Source organism: Seriola lalandi, unplaced genomic scaffold, assembly GCF_002814215.2.
Source record: "Seriola lalandi dorsalis isolate HSWRI2012SDOR001 ecotype SW California unplaced genomic scaffold, Sedor1 jcf7180002054286, whole genome shotgun sequence".
Taxonomy (NCBI): Eukaryota; Metazoa; Chordata; class Actinopteri; order Carangiformes; family Carangidae; genus Seriola; species Seriola lalandi.
The window spans coordinates 358,110-368,484 of NW_019524839.1; the positions used below are offsets into that span (position 1 = coordinate 358,110).

General features: G+C 38.3%; 1 protein-coding gene across 5 annotated transcripts in view; it reads left to right on the plus strand.

Annotated features, from left to right (window-relative positions):
- Positions 1–8,327, plus strand: part of LOC111654713 (C-myc promoter-binding protein-like) — a 70,940-nt gene extending 62,613 nt beyond the window's left edge. For all 5 annotated transcript variants that reach the window (XM_023405834.2, XM_087173865.1, XM_087173863.1 and 2 more), the window contains 3 exons: positions 3,358–3,520; positions 3,896–3,960; positions 4,529–8,327. In XM_023405834.2, coding sequence (XP_023261602.1) covers positions 3,358–3,520; positions 3,896–3,960; positions 4,529–4,665 — 365 coding nt within the window. In that variant the 3' untranslated portion in view covers positions 4,666–8,327. The remainder of the gene's footprint in view (positions 1–3,357; positions 3,521–3,895; positions 3,961–4,528) is intronic.
- Positions 8,328–10,375: the final 2,048 nt, after the last annotated feature.

Here is a 10,375-nt window from a genome sequence, read left to right on the forward strand (position 1 = left end):
AAAATTCAAAATGTGTGGAATGAAATATTGAATTGAGTTTTGTGTGTGCATGTATGTGGAAAAGTCGGTGTAGCGATAAAAGCAAAGTGCGATGTGATGACGTCCACTGACAACACGAGACTTCCTCAAACTGATATATGATACAGGCATAAATGTGTTGTGTCTGGTTGTGTAACTGCCGCTCTTTGAATTACTCCATCCCGTTCCTCCCTCTTCTCCTGTGAAGGTTTGATGGCATCCGACCAGACAGTTAGCGCCACCAGCTGTTAATCTTATTCACGTAACAGAGGTGGATGGAGATAAAGAATCAATTAGCATTTTTATTTGCCAATTTTCTAGAAATTTGGGTGAAATTTGCGTCACCTTCGGATGGAAACCTGGTGATTGCTGTTATGTTATTGTACTGTATATGTTATTGTTGGATTAAAATAAGAGTCACTTTTTGGCAATAGACAGTTTATCAACAACAATCTCATTCTTGTTTGTATTTGTTCTGGCCGTTAGCAGTAGCATTAGCAACACTGTCTATCAGCCTGGCTACTGGCCAAAGAAGGAAACAGCTGTAAGAATCCCACTTTGAAGAAGCAGATTCAGAAGTAGCAGACGCACTTCCTGTGTGCCGTAAATCGAGCCTTTGTTTTCCTGGTAGATTTCCTACCTGCTGGCAGAAAGAATTGCATAGTGAAAGCCAACGCCATTGATGCCATTATTCTGTACCCATTAAGTTGTGCATCGTCCATTTACCTTATAATGATAATGTAAAGCAAAAAAGTTTTCTATTGCCACTTCAATGTGTGAAAAACCTCAAACACATTTATCTGTCATTTAGTTACAACAGTGAAAACTAGAATAACCGACTCGTGGTTGTCTGCCTCCTCCACTCACTCACATCCCTGTTTATCCAGAGTCATATAAAATATTAACCATTTGTGTGAAATGTTGTCATAATTGCTGTGTGAAGTTTTGAGTAATGGCTAAAAAGTATATTCTGAAGTCATTGTGACCTTGACCTTTGACCTTTGACCACCAAAATCTAAACAGTTCATCCTTGAGTCCGAGTGAACGTTTGTGCCGAATTTGAAGGGATTCCCTTGAGGAGTTCTGGAGTTGTTGCGTACACAAAGCTAAATTTATGTTTTGTGAGGTCACCATGACCTTGACCTTTGACCTTTAGTCACTAAATTCTAATCGGTTTGTCCTTGAGTCCAGGTGAACGTTTTTACCAAATTTAAAGAAATTCCCTCAAGGCGTTACGGAGATGTTGCGTTCACAAAGCTAGAACCGAGTTTTGTGAGGTCACAGAGACCTTGACCTTTGACCTTTTGACCACCAAAATCCCGTCAGTTCATCCTTGAGACCAAGTGAGAGTTTGTGCCAAATGTGAACAACCGTCAAGGTGTTACTGTGACGTCGTGTCCACGGGAACGGGACATCAGATGAATTCAGAGCACCGCAACGTTATCAATGTGATGATTGATCATGAGAACACCTGCACAGCAGCTGGGTTTGTGATCAGTGTAAATGAACAGACGTGTGCGTCGCTACGCCCAGTCTGTAGTAATTGTTTGTTTGATGGAGGCGCGGAGGCAGCCGGCTAATCTCTGTGCTAACAGGCTCTGTCTGCTCTCTGTCTTCCAGGGCTTAATTGTACTCTGTTGTTAGAGAGTGAGTGTTCACCTCTGCCGCAGACTCCCACAGATGAGTCCTGTTGCTTGTGCTCTGACTGTCCTGTCTCAGGCTTGCTGTCCCTCTGTGTGCTGTGTGTTCTGTGCTTGATGCATCGCGGTGTCGTCTGTGGAAAGTCAGCCTCTACCTGTCGTGGTTTCAGTGTCTCTGTGTGAAGTCTGATGATGATGTCGACACGGGGGTTGTATTTTTTTTGTTTGTTTTTTTTGTTGACGTGGAACGTGTTTGTTTCAAATACGGTCCTGCTCTGTATTTGACTGTTGGTTTGCATCTCTGCTGAATGTCCGCTGTGTTTCTTCCACTTGTTAACATGGATATTACAGTTTGGTATGTCGCAACTTTAAAAGATGAATCTTGCTGTAGTGCTTAAAGGGCTGGGTACCGAACACCGGCCGCTTCATGCCGCCAATCCTGAACCTTCACATTCCACGTTCCTTCATCTTTCATCCAGCTGCACCAACATGAAGGAAACATCTGTAATGCTGTTCTATCAAAACAATCAAAGATGATAAATTAAACCGTAACTGTCTATGACTTTGTTTTATTTAGTTTCCAATGATATGACAAAGGTGAACAGGAAATTCTGTCATTCTAGAGGCTTGAATCAGAGATTATTTGGCATTTTCTTCACTATTTGAGCTTGAAAATGACCTAAACAAATAATTATTATTAGAATAGTTTGATTGTTCTGTTATTTTTCCGCAGAGCAACTAGTCGATTAACTGACTAATCATTTCAGCCTCATTTGGTCATGTAGTTTTTAATGTTATTGGTGATCATTTCAATATATTGAGTCTTACTTTGTGAAATAGAACTAGAATTAAATAGAATCATAATTAAACTGTGACTGGTCAGATGGACTGAACTTATTACCTTTTTTGACAGCCACCTGATCGACTTGTTAATCAGGCATAACGAGTCCTTCATCTGTTCAAAGTTTGGTAACATTTGACCGAAGCTGACTGACACCAGGAAAACCAGCGAAGCACATTAAATACACAGTGTTCACCTAAATCAAGAGATTCTAAAAATAGACTCTAAATATTTTAATTTCAGTCCGATTATTGTCGTTTTATTTGTGAATCTAAATTTAATCTGACTTCTAATTAAACTAAAATATTTTCTTCTTGATGGCTTTATCCCACTGAACATATAGTCATTATCTTTCTACAGACTTAAATGATATGTTAATAAACACTTACATCTGCTTACAACTACATTGTAGTGTGTTATAAATAATGCATTGAATGTTTATATTCTGCTTGTAAATGCTAAACATGAAGGGTTAAAGTGTTACCATTTTCTTTTACGTTAAAATTACAATCTTGCTATTATGATTGTGTGTGTGTGTGTGTTTTTTTTTTTGATGAAATGCTTAATACATACCAAGCTTTTATTCACCACATACTGTACATCTGATTAAGTGCTCTTTCTTACCAGTGCAAATACAGTTTTTTTAAATTATGATCACTTTTACTGGATTTTATACTGGTACTTTATACTGGTACAGATACCCAGCCCCAAGTACTCACTCAGATGATGCTCAAACCATCATCATTATTGTTATTTGTTATGTTTTAAGCTCTAATATGACGAGTCCACTGCTGAACTGTGTGTGTGTGTGTGTGTGTGTGTGTGTGTGTGTGTGTGTGTGTGTGTGTGTTTTGGTAGATGTGGGTTACCCTCTGTCCCGGCCGGTCCCGGAGGAGGAGAAGCCGCTCAGCGAGGAGTTGCTGCAGAGTGTGGTGAAGAGCATCCAGAGGAACGACGTCAGCCGACCGATGGCTCAGCTGCTGCAGCTGCTGGGTCAGACGCTCGGGGTCAAGAGGCAAAGGTCAGCGGGGGTGTGTCGTATAAGGCGCATTTATTTATTTAACTCCAGAGCAATCACCACTGGAAAAAATGAACATTCACCTAAAGCACAGTAACATGTGAGGTTTAAAGGAGACAGCTTGACTTTTTAAAACAGTCGGAGTGTTTGAGAACCTGGTGTGAAGGCCGTGTTTGTCTTATAAATCCATTAGCACCTCGCTCCATGGCAAATCTCTGTATGTACCTTATTAACCTAAGCTAATCTTGTTCCTAACAGGCTCAGCAAATTTCATTATGTGTTGGTATTGTAAGAGCAAAGACTTAAATTTAACTTAAATCACGCTGTCATTAACTGAGAGAAAACTCCACTCCTCTACCTCCGCTCTTTTCTTTTCAGGAGTTTGTACAGAGACATCCTCTTCCTCTCCCTGGTGGCTCTGGGAAAAGATAACATCGATATCGGTGAGTCCTCATTTTATGTTTTAGGGATTACATGTCATTTTGTCACATATCCATATATGTGTTTAGCACATAACCCTACACATCATTGTTCTGCACCAGTGCCACTGAATTTTTCCTTCAGTTTGTGTTTTTGGCCACTTGGGGGCAGCAGAAACAAGCTGTAAGCAAACATTTTGAGACATTATATACAAGTTTATTGGGAACATGTTAGCAAATAGTTACCTAATTTACAAACGTTTTGTTCCTGGTTAGTGTGAGTCATTCACTTTCTTCTTGCTCTGTTTTTGAACTCCTGGTGGAAACATCTGGGTCTCCAGCTGCTAAATGCTCCACTTTGTTCACCTGCTGCTCTCTAACTGTGTCTGTCTGAGTGAACCAAAACAGTAAAGTTGCAGAATGGAAAACCCAAACAGTGAGCTTAAAGACACTTAAGTGCTCGGTTGATATCTCTGTGGGTTTGTCACAACTAGTGTGTGCAGTCGTTTGATCAGTTAACAATGGAAAAATATTGATTATATGAGGTTTAAAGGAAAGAAGTTGTAAAAACGTCCCTCTCTTCTTCCTTCAGACGCCTTTGATCGCGAGTACAAGTTGGCGTACGACCGCCTCGTGCCGAGCCTGGTGAAGCTGACCCATAACTGTGACCGTCCTCCCAGCACGGGTGTCATGGAGTGTCGCAGGACGTTCGGAGAGCCTTACCTGTAAACGCTCACCTTCACACACCAGGATCAACTCTCACCACCCATGTCATTGCTTTAAGACGAGCTCAGGAAACCTGTTGGAAGACTGTGAATGTGCACTACCGTAATGTTCAGAGAAAACTCAGTAAGTGATCATAAAGGTACAGTTGACTGTGGTCAGCGTCATGTAGCCTGAAACAAAACAAAGAAAAACAAGTTTTACAGACTTTATATCCACTAAGCGACGATGGAAACACCACTCACACGTTCATAAACACCACTTCATCCAGTGTCGTCGAGTGAGACTCACCTGCTTTCTATGGAAATCCTGTGAAAATTATTAAAGCAGTAGAGGATTTTTTTAAATGCAGCATTTATATTGTATAGTCATACAGTATATGAAGACTAATACTAGCAATATTTTAACTTGAAGTCTATTTATACAGAGTCAGCTTTATTTATTGCAGTGTCTTCTTTTTGTCGGGCGTAGTGTTTTATCGTGTCCTGTAGTCGCTGGGCGTTTGTTGTCTCGCAGCAACACCCGCTGCTCATGTGGAAAAGATGTTACAATAGGGATTTAGTGTCTGTTGTAAATAATGACTAAGTTTCAGTGATTTATGAGTTGGGGCATAAAAAAAAACCATTTAAATCAGAGCTGCAGTGATCGGTCAATCCACAGAAACTGATTAATCATTTCAGTCATTATTCAGAAATACTAAATATTCTGAATATCTTCAAAACAACCAAATTTAAGACCGATACCAGACGAAACAAAGGAATGATCAATTTATCGTCAAAATAATCATTAGTTGCAGCCCTAATTTAAATGTGTAAAACCACTTTTTAAGCTGCCTTTAAATGTTTGTCCAGTACCTGAAGTTAAATGTTCTCTGTGCTGCCCCTCCACTACAACAGTGCTCTACCTTTCACTTCTCTTTAATGTAAAGTTTGTTCCAGAACAGTATATTTTAGGTTTGTTTACAAAGCATTTTTTTTTTTTTTAACTTTCAATATTTCATCATCATATGAACAATAACTTTTTTAAAGTTTTCTTCACTAGTGGAAGCGGTTTGTTTAACAAAGATAATGTCAGTGTTACTTTTACTGCGATGGAGGGAGGATGTTTGAGAAACACACACCTGTGGTCAAGAGATGTCGTTTACATTAATCTCTGTGGTTTTACCTGAGTTGAGAGATGAATTTAAGGTCACTACAGTATGAACGGTTTGTTCTAAATATACAAATATACAACAGACGCTCTGCAAAACATTTGTAAACCTTCACATGGAGGTTTACAGTTCTTCACATTTCTTAAAGGAAAATTCTGGTAGACTGCAACTTAGATTTTATTTTCCTAGTTACTCAGCTCCTATAATATTGTTCTCACCAAGAAAAGAGCTGACATTGCTACAATGATGATGGGGCTGCTGCTCTGTCATTAGCTTAGCTGCACTTTAGGGTTGAGGAGGGTTCAACTGACGTTTAAGGTCATAAAGTTCAATATAAAGACAGATTCATAAAGCTCCTATCATTTAATTGATTTCTAAAACTTAAAATCTTTTACCTTTTATCTTGTAGGCAACACTTATAATCAACTTTTATAATTGTGTGATTATAATTAAAGTTTTCGCTTCTTCCTCAATTCAGTCAATTCAGAAACAGGGAAACTGATATGACCGACTCCCAGGCAGCAGTTGAAAAGTCGAAGTAATCTCCTTTCCTAACCACTTTTTCTTGACCTTGATGAACAACGTCATGAGGTCAAGGAAAGATGTGAAGAATCATTCATAAGGACTTAAGAAAGGAATCCGACTGCACTTACACTAGGCTTTTTTATTGACTATAAATTCTCCTTTTCTGACCACGAAAACAAAGCAAACAGGATTGAAATGTTGAGATAACACGAAAGAAAAATACAAATAAAGAAAGTTGAGCCATTAAAATAATAATTAAATAGAAATAAGGAACTGAGCAAGGGATCAGAATACATTATATTCAGACATTATTCAACTCACTGCACAGGGAAATGTTTTTAACCTCAACCGTATCAATCTCAGAAAACAGCTTTACCCAGGCCGTCACTACAGACGCGTGACGCTTATGATTTTGCGGTACACGTTGTTAAACCAGCCTCTCGTTACTCAACCTCACATCTGAATGTTGATGCAGTCTCGTGTTGGGCCTGTGACAGTTTTGAATGACTTCAGTCAGTTGCATAATTTGCATAATTGAGATGATGTTTACTTTTTTTGTTGTTGTTTTTTTTCACTATCAAATATCCCCCAAGGTCCAATGTTTCAGTATCTGGTGTATGAAAGTCACACAGCAGCTTTGTCTCGGCAATATCACAGTAAGGCCAAAAAGGGATTCTCATTTCACAGGAAATATTAACAGTGCAGTAACAAACAGCTGTTCTCATTAGTGTTTGCTGTTTCAGCACATATCAACATGTTAGAGCCACACTGAACAGAACTTGTATATCCCTCTGACTCTGAGGCAACTCTAGATCCTCAAGTTCATTTCCAAGTCAATTTACCATTTCAAAAACTTTACCAACACATGATGTTGTTACCACACGGATAACTACCTACTCTCATGCATGACAAATGCAGAAATGGCAAAATTGAAATCATATCAGTGTTCAGATTTTTCAGGAGAAAACAATGGAGGCGCTGAAAACTGTAAGAGGTCAGATACTGTCTTCAAATGTCCTCGAAGGCCCTTCACACCGTGTGATTTTGAGCTATCAGAGAAAAAAATAAATAAGAAATTTCACCTAAACTTCATTCAAAAATGAAAATGCCATGTGTACTTAATACCACGTGGATAAGCAGAAAGTAAATCAGGACTATAATGTTAAAGATTTGCAAATGTGTAACTTGATATTTGCATGTTTACATATCAAGGTTTGTAAATGTGTATCCAAAATTGAAAATGTGTTGAAAAATGTTTTGGATACACATACAAAATCATTGTTCACAACTACTTCTGCATAAAGCTGAAGTTCTGATTTTATTCCCTGTAAAATTATGGAAATTATATATATATATATATATAAACATATTTGTCATGGATTATTTTAAGTTTTGAAAAGTGCAAAGAGAAGGTGAAGGAGAAAAACCCTGGTCAAATGGATTCGGGACTGAACTGGATTTTGTCAGGATAAAAACTTATCAGTGTCACCACACATTACTTCTTGTTTTCATGTGTATGTTAATTAAACATGACGGACAAACTGACACTATGGTTGAAGGAGGACCTTGAGTCAAAGCTCATGAAGGTCTCATGAATGTCAACCATGTGTGTGATTTATGGCAGAGGAAACAAATACTGGAAAAGAAAATCAGCACTTTGCCCCGAGGAAGTGAACTGTTTGCTTTCATCCTGAAAAGCTCAGCGGGTCCAGGAGAGGACACATCGACTACGATGTCAGCAGCTCGGAAAGGCTGCCATCCATCCGTGGATTTTTGTTGTGTTAAAAAAAAAAAGAAAAAGAAAAAAAAAAGTTGTACAAATGAATGATTTTGCAGAATCTGGGCCATGTAAATTTTAACTCGCCCTTTGTAGAAATCACATTTTATAACAGATTATTCACGTGCTACGGTCCCTTTAGATGTGGTGAAGGTTCTGTACAGTGACCAGATCTACGGGACTGTTTAACTGTAAATAAAATCACTTACACTCTCATTTTTGGCTTCTTTATATTTTTTTTAAAGCAGTGGTGCAATTTTTTTGTATGTTTTTTTTTTGTAGGAAATGTTTGTTAGACATCAAGGATACACAATGTGTTTTAGTAAGGAATGGTGAACGTTAACTAAACTGTTGTTTACAAGAAAACTCCACAGGGGGCCTTCACATTAACGCATTATAGTCGGTCTCTATTGTTCTTTGTTCTATGATTATGGCAGGTAACAAAGGGCTACCATGTTTACATTCCTCTAGTTATCTTGTTAACATTAGCAAATACTAAAATGCTACATTCCAGATACTAGATGTGAACATTCAATGCTAAATCCATTTAAATATGCTAAAGTACACATTCAGCGTGAAATACAGCTGAGGCCATCTGCAAGTCCTCACAAAATAGGTGGTGCTAACAGGTAGAGTTGCTCTACATAGAGGCTATGCACATCTTTACTTTTCCTCCACAAGTACATCTTGATCCTCCATTGCACCGAAGACGTGCTGCCAAAAAAACAAAAAAAACAAAATCAAGTTACAGCACGCTACAACGTGCAGCAAAACAAACCAAAATAATGAGATAAAAGATAGAACCAATTCAGAAAAATAAATGATCACCAAGACAAATAAAGTACAGTAAAAAAACTCAAATAACATCAGGACAGACTCTCTGATCAATGCATGTATTAAGAGGGATTTTAAAAGATGTCACTCACTCAACCAGCCTGAATTTCTCAAGTAGGTTTTTCCAAAGCATCGAGGCCCCGACTGCAAACGCTCTGTCCCCTTTAGTTTTTAACCCGTTCTCTGTACAGATAAAACATTTCTGCCTGAGGATCTCAAACTACATACTGGGTCATATGGTACTAAGAGATTAATCATGTAACTAGGAGAAAGGCCACGAAGGAACCTTAAAGGACCAATAAAACCTTCAAATCAATACTGGGAGCCAGTTAAAGAAGCTGAAACACACTGTGGTCATGCCTCTTGGTTTACTGTTAAAATCCTGGCAGCTCAGTCCTGCAGGGAACAACGCAACGAGCCAGGGTCCAACAGGAAGGTACATCCTGTTTGAAAGAGAAGATTAAAACCACTACATTTTGTTTCAGGCAGTTAAGGATTATTCAAGAGAGAAAATAGTGGATTATCCTGAGTCTGATTTCTGTCAAATTAGGTACAAGACTCACAACGACACACAGTAAAGATAGTATTCACTTTAATGTTCAGAACATAATGTCGCCTTTGAATTTACATTTATTTCAGATAAAACATGACCATGTTATTTTACCAGGTTTTATCTGTTAGTACTGCAGGAGGAAGTGAAGCTGAGCGCTTCTTCACGGGCAGAAGTCCCTTTGTAATAACGTTCAAGATAGCAAATAGTGAACCTGACCTACAGTGAATGTAACTGACGGGACATCAGACTTGGAAATTTGTACTGATCTGAATGAATGGACCGTTGTGAGGTCCAACAGCATTATCACCTGAGTAAAGGAAAGCACATGAAGGCACAGTACACTGGGATGTATTGTATAACCAATTTATAAACAAGACTTAGGAAAAAGGAAAGTATCTTCCATCAAAAATACAACAACATGACTGTTTGTTGTTGTTGGTTAGACTGTCAGCGATTATTATTATTCATTCTTTATATGGTGTTATTATTAGTGGATGTTTAAAAACAAAAATTAAAGCAAGTAATGTCAAGAAAGCATCTCTGCATGGAAGAAATGTAAAAGAAACTCTAGAGCCATTGGAAGAGTTTTCAATTTCAATTGAGGTTTCAAAACAGGTAATGAATTACAGACACAGTTGCCGTGCTAATTTACTGTTCTCTGCATTGAACCAGCTCTACATATGGGGCAATAAATAATGAACCTCAGATGACTGTATGGTAATGCCCCACTACCCTTGTTTATTGTGAAATGCCACATAAGCTGCTTTATTCTGTCCTTCAAAGAACTAAATGATGAAACGCTTCAGGTAGATTCTTGTTCATGATTCTTGTTTATGTTTGTATTAAATGAAGAGTTAACAGGTTTTTCTTTTTGAAA